This window comes from Eulemur rufifrons, chromosome 1 (genome assembly GCF_041146395.1).
Source record: "Eulemur rufifrons isolate Redbay chromosome 1, OSU_ERuf_1, whole genome shotgun sequence".
In the NCBI taxonomy this organism is placed as follows: domain Eukaryota; kingdom Metazoa; phylum Chordata; class Mammalia; order Primates; family Lemuridae; genus Eulemur; species Eulemur rufifrons.
In genome coordinates, this window is record NC_090983.1 from 4,162,597 (window position 1) to 4,178,026 (window position 15,430).

At 49.2% G+C, this 15,430-nt stretch overlaps 1 protein-coding gene across 1 annotated transcript in view; it reads left to right on the forward strand.

Annotated features, from left to right (window-relative positions):
* The first annotated feature begins 3,562 nt into the window (after positions 1-3,562).
* The window catches only part of ASB18 (ankyrin repeat and SOCS box containing 18), a 60,853-nt gene continuing 48,985 nt past the window's right edge, over positions 3,563-15,430 (forward strand). Inside the window, exon 1 of the mRNA XM_069465723.1 lies at positions 3,563-3,823. Coding sequence (XP_069321824.1) covers positions 3,619-3,823 — 205 coding nt within the window. The 5' untranslated portion in view covers positions 3,563-3,618. The remainder of the gene's footprint in view (positions 3,824-15,430) is intronic.

Consider the following 15,430-nt stretch of genomic DNA (forward strand, 5'->3'; position numbering starts at 1 on the left):
CCAGACACTTGGGGAAAAACAGAGGCATTTCAGGCTCAAAGAACTGAGTCCAGAAGTGGGTCCATTTACAGAACTGCGCCATGGTCCCTGTGAGTGAGTCAGGACAGGCGCAGTGCTCTGAGGTCACACGTGGGATGGCCCGATTCTCCCAGACCCTGATCTTCCCTTGGTGGCTGACTTGGTGCTGAGCCTAAATTAGACCCTAGTTGTATCATTTACTCATTAGGTGTTGTTATTTTGCTTCAAATTTGTTCAAAACCAAAAGTCTTGATAGAGAAGAAGTTCCCAGGCTGGTGGTCTCTGAAGCCATGCTGGTGGCCTCCGGGCCGAGACGCCAAGCCTCTGTGCCAGCCTGGCCTTGCTGGATGCAAACCCACGTGGCAGAAATTTCCGGGTAATATTGATGCTTCTCTATAAGGTGTGTCATTAGTCCTCATCTAAACACATTTGTAAACATAACTTGATGTAAGTCACATATAATATATCACTAAAAATGCATGAATTATGGTACCCTCCAATGATTATTTAATAATTAAAAGAGAACAATGAAACGACCTTTATCTGATTTGGAGGAAGCTGGGATCTGTCTACCACTGATTGCTTAAATACATTCTGCACCTTTCAAGGACACTGGCTGAAGGAGAAAGCCAAGTATACAATCTGCAAGAAGTTAAGGGGGAATTACTGGTGCTGGGTTCCCTTCTCCCCAGTGGTGGTTCAGGCTGTGAGGGACTGGGACATGGAGGGGGTCACCATAGCTCATCAAAATAAGAAAGAGAAAGAAAGAGAGATCAGAAGATTTCATACTGAAATAAAGAAATTCATGTTGCCTTAAATATAATTTGTGTTAGTTACATTTCAATTCCTAATTTATACATAGCAGGGTTGATAAAGAATTACATTATAACAAAATTAGCTGGAATAATTAGCATAGTGTATGTGCCACTGATTAAGCCCCCAGCAGATAGCGTGGTAATTAAGATCAGTGAGTGCCACATTTTGAGGCTTTGTCATCTTATTATCTGCCTAACAAGTGCCTCATCTTTACCTCCCTTCTGATTTGAAGTTTGATAGCAGTCTCTAATAATTCTCCTTCTGTTTTTTACCCCAATGCTGATAATTTTCCTATGGTCATTACCCTTCCTCTCATTGTATTTGCACAAATGTGCAAGTGCCAGATTTCTCTCTAAATGTAAGGCATTTGATGCTGCAAAGCGTTTGTGCTAGGAAATTTAAGCTCAGAAAGCTCTCTCCAAATCCCTAGTTCTTTGGCCAAGAATGAACCAGAGACCAGTCATGCTCTGCACTTTGGCCAGACATCTGAACTGAAAACAGATCCACTGGGATTGTATCTCCTCTCTGGGCGGAGCCCATTGCCAGTGATCCCAACAATGTCTCCGCCGGGTCCGTTTCTCAGTGTCTGTGACACTGGAGGGCAGTGGCTCTGCCTGCTTGCTCATCCATGAGCCCAGCCCATGACACCATTGTTCCTTCACTCAGGCAGTCGGGGGTTAGCTGCTGTCACTGCAAAATCCCCTGGGGTTTTATCGTAGAAGGCAGCAGCTAACATTGTCGAAGAATAGAAGGCTTGGGGAGATTAACTCAAGTTCTTCATCACTGGCTGGGCCATTCCTGGTACATCTCTGTAGCCTGAAACCAGGACATTTCCGTGATGTAAAGGCAGATTGAATACACTACCTGTGTCAACCAGGAATGCCTTCAGCTGCAAGTAACAGAAGATACACAACAAGTGCTTCAGGCAAAAAGACAAGAAGTCTGGAGGTGGGCACCCCAGAGACGGGGCAGAAGTTCAGAAATGCCATCTCCAGTCCCTTTCCCGTTTTCTGTTCCACTCTCCTTAGTGGGTTGATCCTTCCTCTCATGTCTATTACCTCATGGCTGTGATATGGCTGCCACAGCTCCAGACATCATGTCCATGTTCCAGGAAAGAAGAAAGAGAAAGAGAGGTGCCAGCCACTTCTGTTTCTTTCAATCAGGAAAGCAAGTAACTCCACAGACACAGCAGCGCAGACCACACCTGCTCTCTCTGGCCAGAACTGGGCTGCAAGGCAGGTTGGGACGTTGAGTAGCTGGCAAAGGAGACGAGGGCTGATCTTATTGACTTAAATCAGCAAGATTCATCCCAGGAGCTTGGCACAGTGCCACCGCTAAGAAAATCCAGGCTCTCTTGGGCAGGTGGAAGAGGAATGGATTTGGGGCAGGAATTACAGTGTCTGGCACCTCAAATGCAGGTGGAACAGAACCTGCAAAATCACACACAAGAGCAGAGGGGAGGAGGGGTGTATTAGTGAGGGTTCTCCAGAAACAGAACCAACAGGATGTGGAGAGAGAGAAAAAAGGGGGGTGGGGGGAGAGAAGGATTTATCTTAAGGAACTGGCTCAGGTGATTATAGAGACTTGGTAAACCCAAAATCTGCAGGGTGAGCGGGTCAGCTGAGGAGCGAGGAAGAGTTGCAGTTGGAGTTGCTGCGGGCAGAAGTCCCTCTTGCTGGGGGAGGTCCGTCTTCTGACTGGACGAGGCCCACCCACACTAGGGAGCCCCGTCTGCTTCACTCCAAGTCCTCTGATTTAAAAAATGTTAATGTGATCCAAAAACACCTTTACAGAAACATCTAGAATAATGTTTGACCAAGTATCTGGGCGCCGTCACCCAACCAGATTGACACATAAAATGAATCACAGGAGAAGAGAGAGAGTGAGAGAGTGAAAAGGCGGCAAGACGGGACGCACGGCCGGGAGACCCCGCGAAAGCTACACGGCCAGCCCTGGGCCCCCAGAGAGCCGAGCACACGTGGCGTTACCAGGGAAACTGCTCACACAGCTGCGCCCCTGTACAGGCTGACGTGGGCGACCCCGAGACACTGGAGACAGAGGTCACCGTGAGAAAAAAGCCTCCCACCCTCCAGAGTGCCCACAAGTCCACACAGGGGCTCTGTGCTTCCACTTGTCCTGGAATTGTGCGCTTTGAGCCACGTCCACCAGCCTTCAGGGGTGGGGAGGCTGCAGCTGATATTTAGGTTACTTTTTTTTTTTTTTTTTCACTTTTGTGATGCTTTTGTCTTCCTGAGACCAGCCAGTCCATCCCCGAATTTGGAAACCAAAGATTCGCTCCATTCTACTCAGTTCAAGGCACGTGCAATTTGCAGGCGACCAGCTCTGCTTTCCCATGAAGCGAAGGCGTGCGAGGGGTAGGATATCAGAAATGTCCCTTTCAACAGAACAGACGTTGCAAGCCCGGTCTCAGGGAAAGGTGTTTAAAGTTTCCGGATCGAGCTTCGCTTGTGATAAAAGACGACATTATTCAACAATACCTACGAGAGCTTCCTTTGAAAATACTGCCCCCCCTTGCCCTGTTCACAAACATGCCTACTGCCCCGTCTCTAGAATAATCCCTCACTGCGGCCGCTGGAAAGATTCCTTCATGTCTCCCCGTGAGGAAGGGTGGCAGGGCCGTTGGCGGGTGGCCCTCGCCCGGCCTGTAACAGGAGCCGAGTGTCCTCTATTTATAGCCGCCCCGCACCACTGCCGGCCGGCTGCTGACTTGGACGGGCTTTAGAAGAGGGGAGAAGGGCTGGGCCGTCCACAAGCGACATCACAATGTCCACCTCTGATTATCTTCCCAACTACCCGCTGGACTCAGATTTGGTGAGGAGATTAAAGTCTGCCCTGGACGCCAGGGATGAGGAGAGAGTGAGGAGTGTGATCTGCACTGAAGTCCAGCCCGTGGACGCCGTGATAGAGCTGGCCAATGACGACTGGATGAAAGACCCCGCCGCCCAGCTGCCCCCCGGCGTGCTGCTAGGTAACCGGGCGGCGTGTGCTGAGTCTGGAACTAAATTACTAAATCACATTGAAGGGGGGGGGGGGCGGGGGTGCATTCCTGGAGGCAGGGGGCAGATGGCTGGAAAAGGCAGATGACGTGTACTTGGACATCTGACTTTCGTGCCCATGCGCAGACACACACACTGCACGTATTGTGCATCTGTGTGTGTGCTACACGACGCCAAACATGAACCCTTGCACCAGCATTCTAACACAGTGGCTGCTCTCGTGCCTCCATTTATTTCCAAGTTCATCCATGTGCATGTGTAAATTTCATCCACTTATAACCAGTCACAGGCATAATTTTGTGCTCTGCTCTCTTGAGACCTAAAAAGTCTAAATCTAAAGTATTTTCCATGTTGCTACATAGTCTTCCTAATTTCAATCACCTATGGAGGTGATTAATCACAAAATACTTAAACCAAATGCTTACAAGGGGAGAGTATTTGTTTACAGTTTTACTTCCATAAATAGTGCCGGGATGAGCATCTTTATTAGCAGCATATGGCTTCTCTCGTATTTGGGGTTATATCCTCAGGATACATTCCTGGGAGCAGAATTACTGGGACAAGAACATAAAGTTTTCTGGAAGTGTATTTCCAAATTGTTTCCCAAAGGGACTTCTATTCCCTGCGACAGGGGGAGGATGTTTCAGCACAATCGCACCAACAGCGAGCGCTGCTGGCTGTGAGTGTCCGTGTCCAGGTGGCAGGTGTGACAAGCATCCACTGGCGGTTCCTCAGCACAGCGCCTGCCTGTCCGTCCTCTCCTTGCTGCTCAGCATGAAGTCCTGTCCGTAGGATTTTGTGCCTCTTTGTAGGCCTCTGGGGTCCCTGAGGACTATCTCCCCATGTCTTTGAATCTTTTTTCGCCATTTTGTGGGACTTCTTCACGTACCGTAGATAAAATCCCTTTGTCATATTTGCTGAAGGTGTTTTCCCTGGTCTGTGCCATTTTCCAGCTTGTCAGAGGTGCCCCCAGTGCTGGTCTTGGCCCCTGCGGGATGCTCAGGGCTACTGTCCCCCCACAGACTCCCTCCCAATGCATGAGCAGGCATGCACACCCCTGCACACACACGTACACGTGTGCATATGCACACGTGTGTACAACACGCAGAAGGTGCACTGAAAGGGAACGTGCGTGGGACATTGATTCTAGGGAACAGAGCTTTCAAGGTGACAAAGAGAGCAGTCTACCACTGGGGCTTCCAGGGGGCTCCGCCCCTCCCTCCCTCTGGTCTGGGTGTACTTCCTGGGCTGCCTCTCACTAGGGGACTTAAATGATTTGCTGCAGGCTTTGGGGAGAAACCATCTCCCGCTGCTTCTTTACCTCAATTTTCCTAATATCTGAGGTCCGTGGGCCCAGGAGCTGTGATCCCAGACTTGGTACCTGCCTCGTCTCCAGGAGACCGCCCTGGGGGTGGGAGGGGAGACTGGGTTGTCATACGTGGTGATTTGCCGGAGAGCACTGAGCTATGCATTTTGCATTTTCTCTAGACCTACCCTGCCTGGCAGCCCCAAGAGGCTGATCTTGAGGAACTGCGTCAGTCCACCCCGGCCTCTGACTCCTGTGCTGGGTGCAGTCACTGAAAGGAGAAGAGGGGATGGGTGGGCATTTGCCCCCCAGGACCCCTCCCTGCCAGGTCGCGGCTGCGGTTTGGCGGCCCCTCCTGCTGAAGGCTCAGGTCCTGGCTAGCAAGCCCCCTCCTCGCCAGCCCCTCAGGTGCAGGGATGGGAAAGGCCTCCGACAGCTGCTGCCACCCCAGTTGGTGTCCCTCAACCTTGCCTGCCTTGTGGGGTTCTGCGTCTGCTCTGTGGGGTTCTGCCTGGGGCAAGTGTCCCTCTACACGTCTCCCTTCACAACCTGTCCCGGCCGGTTGAAGATTTGTGTACTTGGAATCCTTGAGTTAAAATATCGATTCGCTTCATGTTACTAATTGCTCTGAAAATCTTTCCTGCCCCCATCACTTTACTACACAAAATATCTGTTAGGAAAGTTACACTCCCACCCACAATGGATCCATTGCACCTTTTCCTACCAAATGGTACGGCTCAGGGGGACAGGGACAATTGGATGCTGATGACATACCTTAGTGCTTGAGTCTGTTCCCGATGGTTTCACGTCAGGATGGTTGTTCCTAAATGAACAAGCGTGTGATCCGTAGGGCACGTCTTGTTAAAAACGACTTCATCACCGAGAAAGCGGCTGCGCTTTAGGTCAAAGGGGAGCATGCTGGGTGTGCCACTCCGGCTAAAATGGGAATCGAGGATTTGAAGGAGACCAAAAAAGAGGGTAGGAGAGTGAGTCTAGCTGGGAGGTAAGTGAAGGCAGCTGCCCTGGTGAGAGATGGCCAGGGTCCAAGGCAGGAGGATGGACACAAAGGTAGGGACAAAGGTGGGAAATACGTAGGAGGCTGGATGGGAAGGTCGTGGTGACGATAGAGGATAGCGCCACCAGCTGAGAAAGAAAATGGAGGGGTCTGTGATTGTGACAATGTATTGAGCCTCTACTCCATTGAGCTGTGTGACCTCAGGAAAGTCACTTTCCCTCTCTGTACCAATGTCTCCGCTTATTAACAGGGTGTGAGATTAGACTGGTGCTTTCCAGACAGGTCCACAAGCTTCCTGAGGAGAGCTCCATGGTGGGATGAGCTTAGGAAATGCCCTTGCTGAATCTCCGCTCGGAGACTGGCACGAGGACATGTCAAAGAGGGACTCGAGGGCCGTAACTGCGTTTGGGATGCTTCCTCATCTGACCCCAGAACTGTCACGTCTGCTGACAGCACGTAGAACTGGTGGTTTGCAGACGCTCTTTGGGGACCGCTGGGTCGGACCATTGTTTGGGTTCCTTCCTCCTCCTCCCTTCTCTGAGGCCGTGGTCCCGAAGACTCGCTGTCGCAGCCTCAGGTGGGCGCAGCTTCCTTCACTCTGAGCGTGAGAGCAAATGGTGCCTGTCTCAAGGTGAGCGCAGGTCCCTGGGGAGCACACCGGACGGAGCAGAGCTGTCTGGACTCAGATGCACACGTGGGTCTTTAAAATCTTTGCAGAGCGGTTGGAATGTATGGGAATAACCTTGACATGCAGCCTGTGTTGGGAACAGACACTGCCTGGAATTGAAGGAATGGTGACACAAAGGAAAGCAAGCTGAGTCAGGGGAGGGGCGAGGCGGGAATGCCACCCAGGCCAGGAGAAAGCCGGAGCCACGTGTCATGCTGGCCAAAGCAGCTGGGGAAAGAAGACAGAAGAAGCTTCCATCCCAAGGACAATCCTGGTTGACAGAATTCTGGATATTGTTGAAAAGATGACATTGTGCAAAAATAAGAAAAAGAAAAGTAACCATTCTCTCCACTTGTTGACATGACCGTAACAACAGGACCTGGCATCTTGCAGCGGAGCCACCACGCTCACTGGCCTATGAACGTGTCAGTCCCACAAACAGAACAGAAGGAAACATAATTTATTTTTGATGCATCCATGTCAGCATCACAAAAAAGCACAGAGAAAAAGAGGCACTCGCTGAGAAAATGGTGTAAACGGCTCTTTCTGGAGAAGTCCCTCAGGGGCACATGTGTTCCTTGGTTCAGGCAGAGGTCAAAGGAACTGAAAAATTTAGCCCCAGCAGATAATGGGGCGGGGCGAAGTGCAGGATGTACCCTCCCGAGTCAGGCATTCGGCAGGAGAATGGCTGCCCATCGGGATGCCATTAAAGGGGCGACACACCTGCTCTCCTGCAGGGATGGACTGGGAGGCCCAGCAGCAGGCGGGGCACAGTGAGGCTGAGCCCTCAGGGCCTTCATCCCAGCAGGAGCCTTCCGGCCAGGCCACCCAGCCAGGCCACACCCCTTCTGCTCGCCCTCACCAGAGGAGGTCACTTCCTCCATAAGGCCACCCCTGCCCACCTGGGCAGCAACCTCACCTCCTCCCTCCATGAAAGCAAAATGCCCTTAGTCTCCACTCATTGCTGAAACACACAGCCTTGCTGGGCTGGTTTTTATAGACCCACTGGACATCTCAAACCAAACGCAACCTCCTCCAGGGCAAGAAGCTTCCTAACACTGGTTTGTATCAGAGCCCGGCATGGGGTCTTAGCCCTGAGAAGCAGCTCAAACTCTGAGTGCAGTGACTGGCACGGATGGGCCCAGCTCCTTTGTCACCTTCAGCTGGGTGGACACAGACTGCATTTCCACAGACACCACTGGGATCGGTATTTCTGCAAAGAAATATTCAATGCCATGTTCTGCTAAAGCCCAGTCTCTACTGCTCAATATTAGCCACGATGGCATTATTTGTCCTTGCCCTTTTCCACACCATTAGTTCACCAGACGCCAAGAACACAGAGGGAGGAAGGACGGCTGGGGGAGGGGTGGCAAGACCTACCTCGCTCTCAAACACATCAACTGTACAATTTGGTAACTGGTGTAATCAAACGACTTAAGAAACAACTGATTACTAATTGCTATTATTAAGGATGTCAGCATTCCATGATTTTGCTGCTGATATATTATATACAAGTCAAGATGCTACTTGAATTCCTGATTGAAATGGAAAAATAGAGGCTTTTTGTTGTGTTTGGGGTAATGGTATTTAAGCATCCAGAGGAAAGTTAAGGAAATACTAATTGGGTTTTTATTAAGAGATCTCACCAGCAGCATGTATAGGTGGGGAATTAATGTGTGTAAACACGCAATGGACATGTGCACACACATGAATACAGGGTCCGTTTGCAGAATTGGACTTGTCACCCGAGGCTTGATGCAGGGCACACCATGACACACTGGCTGTAGCCACTGCTCCTCCAAGCCAGTTGTCCTTCCTGGAGAGGACGCATGGAGAGGAACATCACTCGGGACAAACCAAACAGCTGTAAGTTAAATGAGCACAGCTCCTGCCTTAGAGAAATCATATTCCAACACAACGACAAGAGTGTGTGCCTAGACGGTGGCTCTGAGACATGTGGTGTGATGGGGAGGGCCGGAGACTAACAGAAAGGCAACCAGGTTCTCGCCTTACTGATTTGGCTGCTGATACAGTAGCTCCACCACTACCTGTGTGACCTTGGACATGTCAGGCCAACTTCTGAACCTTAATTTCCTCATTTAAAAAAAAAATGGAATTGGTCTGGATTATCTCTAAGCATCTTTACAAATGGGACTAACTAGGGCTCTGAGACCAACAGCTTGAGTTTGTGGAGGAGGCTAAGAACACTCCCCGGCCCCCTGCCGCCTTTGCAGCAGGGGGCATCCTGACAGGGGCCTGCCTTCAGAGGAAGGGCTCCCTCGGCCGGCTGCAGGTCAGGCGGGCAGAGGAGAATTGCCTGGCAGGCTGGCATGGACTGGTTTAGGGGCTCGAGTGCATGGAATAAGCAGAAGCTTCCCTCGGGGCTTAGGAAGAGGAAGTCCCCAAAACAGCACATTAGAACTGAATCCGGCCCCATGTGGAGGCAAAGAGAGAGGAATCTACGGTGCAGCAGGGACCTGCTGTCCCTGTTCCCAGGGGCTACTACCTCTCTCACTTTCTCCACTTTCCCAGCTGAGGAAAATGAGGCTCAGAGAGGTTGCATTACACTCCTGAGGTCCCACAGACAATAGGTGATATAAATCTAATGCTCTTCCCAGCGTTCCATGACGCCTATAGTTCATCCTATGGCTGCGTTTTGCAGACAGGAACACCGAGGCTCACGTGTGTTCACTTAGCAGTCAATAGCCATTTGGGAGCGGAGTAGAAACCAGGTATGTTTCCTGACTTGCAGGCAGGGGCTTTTGCTGCCAAGCCACCAAGAGACATTTTGCAGGGAGATCCATGAAAAAATTTCCCCACTAAAGCTGTGTACAACCCTTTGGCTTGACATTATGCACACCCATGCATGTGTACACGCATGCACATGCACACGAACACACATGTACATGCACACACAGTATCTACAGGCTGGAGTCCTTGGCTTCAAATAATTCAGCAAAAGTAATAAAAAAAAAAATGGACGCATGAGTGGGGTGCGTGGCTGGAGAATAAAAACAGAAATGCGAGGCAGGAGGTCACCCGTGGCAGGGAGGGAAAGAGGGAAGCGCTCTGCCATCTCGGCTGCTCACCCTGCCAGAGCAAGTGGGGGCAGGGAGACCCTGCTCGAAGCAAAATGAAATTAAACCTTTCTAAGTACTTATAAATCAGCACCTAATGACACTATCCCACCACCAGCCTGAGCATTGCTCTTATTACTTTGATTCACAAGCCAGGAAAAGATCCGGAATTATGCACAAATTATTGTCCCATCTTCTTAATTAACGCTGATTGCAAAATTCTTGCTAAAGTCCTTGCTAACAGACTCAATTATGCGCTGCCTGAATTGATTCACCCAGATCAAGTGGAATTTATTAGAAATACACTTTCCTACAATAACATCAGATTATCTTTGAATATAGTTAAATTATTTAGGAATAAAATGGCTGAAGTAGCAGCCCTTGCTTTAGATACAGAAAAATATCTCCTACCACCTAAAATTAAAGTATTTCTTTGCTTTCTACAAGACGCACACGCTAGGCTCTCCTTTTTCCCAGAAGCAGGCTGAATCACACTGTGATGAGATGAGATGCATGCCTTGGAGCTAATGGTCCAGCTTCAAAGGCATATGGGCAGGAAGACAAATCCTACAGGGTCGTGTCTCAGCTCCCCCCGTACGAACCATCACTGCCTGTGGAACACAGTGAAATTGCAATTAGACTAAATCAGGATATTTTCAGAATCAAAATTGAGAAAAAGGCTAATAAAGAAATAATGTATGCTGATGACATACTTCTATTAGCATCACTCCGAAGCACACTGGAGAGTTTTGAAAGAACAAAAAGAAATGAGAATAATAGTGAAGAGGCTGCTCCACCTTTCCAAGATGACGGTGGTTCTGCAGCCGAGTGTTCTACGTGGGAAATAAACATTCTGAAGGAGCTAATTGGAAATGGCAGGCGCCCTCTCTGTAGCCTGCTTCTACCCTCCCAGTCCAGCTTTCCACTGTCTCCTAATACCAACTTCCGCACCTGGGTACTGAGCAGGGACTAGGCTTGTCTTATTCACCACATCTTGGCACCTAGTAGGCATATAATAAGTATTTACGGACCCAATAGCCTAAGGAGGACACCGTAGAAAATTCCTGGGCTGGCCCGGAGAGACGAACGTGCTCCCGAGAGTCCGTCATGGAAAGGAGAGAACCCAGGTGAAGGGGCTGAGCAGCAAACATAGAGCTCAGGGGCCACGGCCCATGGCACGGGGAGGTGGGACCCAGCCAGAACTCGGGGTGTGTGAATCAGAGGAGAGAGGAAACCCAGGCAAAGAAGTTGGGACGGCATCATGTGAGGCCATAACTCTAGACAGAGGTGTTTACACTTACTTGGAAAGGCAGTGAGGGGCCACTCAGGAATGAGATGGTCTAATTTGGGAAAGACGATAACACTTGTTTACATAGCTAGGGGAGAGAAAGGAGAAGAGATGGGTGCCAGGGGACGCTGCCAGCTGTCTACTTGCACCCACAGTCCCCTCCTCTAGCAGAATCCCTGTAGCACTACGACATGCCCACCTGGAAAAAACACTTCTCCACCTCCCTTGCAGATGGGGCTGGTCTTGCTCCAGTCAGCAGTGGGCTTACGGCAGGTCAAAGACGACAGAAGGCCAGCACATTTGAAAGCAGATGGGGAGGAAGGATCCGATCCAAAGAACAGAAAGCAGAATGGCAGGAAATAACATGAATGGGGACCAAGGGACAAGACAAAAGGTGTATCATGCTCACCTGGAGAGAAGAGAAAGGTAACAGGGCAGAAAAAATGATTAAAGAAACAAGTAGCAAACATTCCCCACTCGTGATGGTGAAAGACATAAATTTACAGAGTCAAGAGGTTCAGCAAACCTGACGCCGGGCAGACTTGCGCGGACGGAGTCAAAGGTGTGTGCCTGGACGCCGGGTGCTCAGTTGCTGCTGAGTGAAGTTCACCTCGAGAAGGAAGAGCAGGCTTCACCGGGGTGAAGGCTGAGAAGTGCGCAGAGAGGAGGATGCACCAAGCTTGGTATTTGGAAGTGAGTCGTGTCCGTCTCAAAACCCACAATGGTTCACGGCAAACCTTGGCACACTGTGGGCTGAGGGCTGGCTGCCCATTTTTATGAATAAAGTTTTATTGGAACACAGCCACACTCCTTCGTTTAGCTGGTGTCTACAGCTGCTTTCATGCGACAGTGGCAGAGTTGAGTGGTTGCCTTAGAGACCATTGGACCTGCAAAACCTAAAAGATTTACTATCTTGCAGCTTACAGAAAAACTGTGGCCACTCCGCTCCAACAATACACAGTTTAAATTTTATAGCAGGCGTTCAAGGGCCCAGAGCTGGGCCCTGAGCTACGTAGCCCTGCCATTCTCTGCAGCCTCCCTGCACCCTCCCCGCACTCCAGCGACTCCGAGCAGTCACAGCGCTACCTGTGTGTGGCGGGAGGCAGGTGCTGCTCTGGGAAGTGTTTGTCACCTAAATTAGCAGGAAGCATTTAGACATGTTTATAGCAATCTGACACATTAACATAACATCCACATGTGTGATTCCAGGACTTTTAATTATATGTCTTTTTTCCATTTTATTTTTTCCAGTAATTAATTTTCATTGTATTTTGAAAGAGAATCAGTCTGCAACAAACTTAGGATCAAAAAAAAAGAGAGAGAAAGAAAATCCCTGGTGTCTCTCCTCAGTTCGTTGAGAAACTCTGGTCTAAACCACAACAACAGCCTCAATCCCATCCCCCTCTGACCTTTGCACAGCCAACGCGGCGCCCCCTCCTGTCTCAGGTGCCCAGCAACACACCCACCCTCCTCCAGGTGGCCTGAGAGCCAGGGGTGCACAGATGGACGCTGAGCAGAGTTTGCCTTGCAGGGTCACATCCTAGGATCAATACCTAGAAAGCCCAATGGGCAGAGATACAAGGTGATCCGTGACACAGGCCTGACCATGTCTTGGCCAGCCCTAAGGCAGCTTTGGAGCTGAGACCTGTCACGGTTTTCCTGCATTGGGTCAAAATGGCAGGACCTCTCAACCCGCACCTGGACCCATCATTGAATCTGGCTGCATGGGGCGGGGTGTTCTTGAATGAGGCAGCTCTCCGCAGCCGAGGCAAACTTGAAGGAGCTGACCACCGGGTGACAAGTCCTCTCTAAAGGTGGGGTCTGGGTGGCACATCTCAGAGTCCGCCCTGCCCTCCCCTCAGCTCTGAACCTCAGGCCTGCTGAGGTTCTTAGCACTGTGCCTAGTGCCGCCGGCCTCTTGCTCAGCCCAGAATAGGCTACAGTTCTCCCCAGTGACAGGTCGAGAGGAGGACTCAGACACCCTGGGGAAGAAATGCGCCTTTCTTGTCCCATCTTCCCTCTCTGCTTTGCTCAGATGCCACCTCTGGAGGAAGCCTGTCCTATCCATACTGCCTGTCACTCTGGTCCCTTATTTGATGCCTCCCCATCATAACAACTGTACCTCCCTACAGCAGTGACTTAATTCCACCTGCTAGTTAACGGTTGCCATGTCTACCTCTCCCGCTAAATTTAACACTCATAAAAGGCAAGGATTTGCCCTTATCTCTTTACGCTTTCTAGTACCTGAAAGATGCTCTGTACGTGCAAACTCAATCTAGACTATTTCCAAGCTGAATAGAAATTTACCCTCCCACTTGCAAACTGTGAGACCATCAGCATCACTGAACTCTTCCAAAACTTGCTTTTTAAAAAATCTTTCACAATTTGATAAGCAAAAAAGATCTGTTATTTTAATTTGCATTTTAAGTTAGTAAAATTGGACATTATGTTTACATTTAATAGTCATTCATATTTCTTATAATTTTGTGTACTTTTCTGTTGGAAGTTCAAAGTTCTAATTTTTTTGCCAATACGAAAAAATAAGTACAACCAACTTTAACTCCATCGGACAACACTGGCCTCACTTTGTTCTCTGCAGAGTCTCAGAGGGACCAGAATTGTCCACCAGGAGACGGCCCTTCTCAACTGCAGGATCAGTAGTAAACTTCTCGTTTCTGGAGGAAATAGAAAAGATGATAGGGCATGACAATCAGACCAAACCAACTTGGAGAGAGAAGTATTTTGCTCCCTGTGTGAGATTCATAAAAAACAATCAGTCTGAACATGCAATTTGTCTCAAGAGGCAGGAGCTGCAATTTTATCATGTAATTAAATCCCCATGACAGTTGTAAAGAAATTTCGTCACCTTTATCAGGGAAAGCTTCAGTGATATGCTTTCCAGCAATGTCCCCGGAGTCTATAAATGTCCTTCCAGGGCTGTTTACTCGTGGCTGTGCCTGTGCCGGGTTGGCTGTTGTGTTTCACACTCAGCTGCAGTAGATAGTGAGCATTCAAGGGCACCTTTGTTTCTCAGCTTCCACAAAAGCCCTCCTGGGCTGTCAATGAAGCAGCACTTGACCTTTGGATGAGATCACATGAATAATGAGAAGTAACTTTGTTGTTTTGCATTATCTGCACTGGGCTCAGTAGCGATGTCAGGAAAATAAGTTAGCGAGGTGGTTTCCCCCTAACTGTGTTCTTCCACATGATGGGAATGAGATTTCTTAATAATGTGAAATCAGTACAGACAATTTAAGTCATTATTAATAGATACACTTGATCTGAGGAAGTAAAATGTTTTAATGTTTTGTTAAATGAGGTGTGCTGTGCTAACATTGTTATTCAGAGAGGAGGTTAAGATACTTTAACATTTTTGATATCAATGTCTGTGTGACTAACTGGTGGGTGGGTGGATGTGTCCTGGAACTCTTAAAAACAAAACCTTAAACACCTGCCAAGCTTCTTATTTAAAAAAAAAAAAAATTTTTTTTAAAGTTAAAAAAAAATCCTGCGGGGAGTGGGGATGAAGGGAAGGCAGACTTTAGAAATGAAATAAGGAGAATGAGGACCAAAAAGGGGTGTTGAAGTAAACCCACCATGCAAGCTGGGGCTGTTGTGCCAGCTGGTAGTGACGCTGTTATCCTAGAGTTCAGCAGGATTTAGTACATGGCCACGTGCAGAACAAGCTCATCTGGAAGCATGGAATTGACCAAGTCAACAATATGCATTGGCATATTTAAGAAAGTGTGCACAGAATCTCACAGTGCTCACAAGGGTACTGACTTCATGCCTGAGTCTGTCCATTGACTTGGACACTTGACCCCAGAAGGAAGCCAGACATTTGCCAATGACCCAGGAAAGAATCACATGTTTGCCCTTCCCCAAGAACATGAGAAAAGGGCAGGGGCATCCTGCAGCCTTGGAAACGCTCCCTGGACGCATGGGAGGGTGTGGCTGTGGGGAGCGAGCTGGCCCTGCAGTGGAACCCACTGGTCAGCCCCACGGGTCAGCCACCACTGGATTATTCCAGCAACAGCAGAGTTAGTCCTCGGAGGCTTCTAGGAGAATTTAATCATTTGTAAACTCAGTGGCAGGAAGAAACGATCCCGAGATTACGCGAAAATAATAATTACCATTCAACCACTACCATTTGTAGATCCCACTATAATTTTAAGGTGGCTTTTACCTTTTTCATCTCATTTGATCTAGAGGCAAAAACTCCCTCT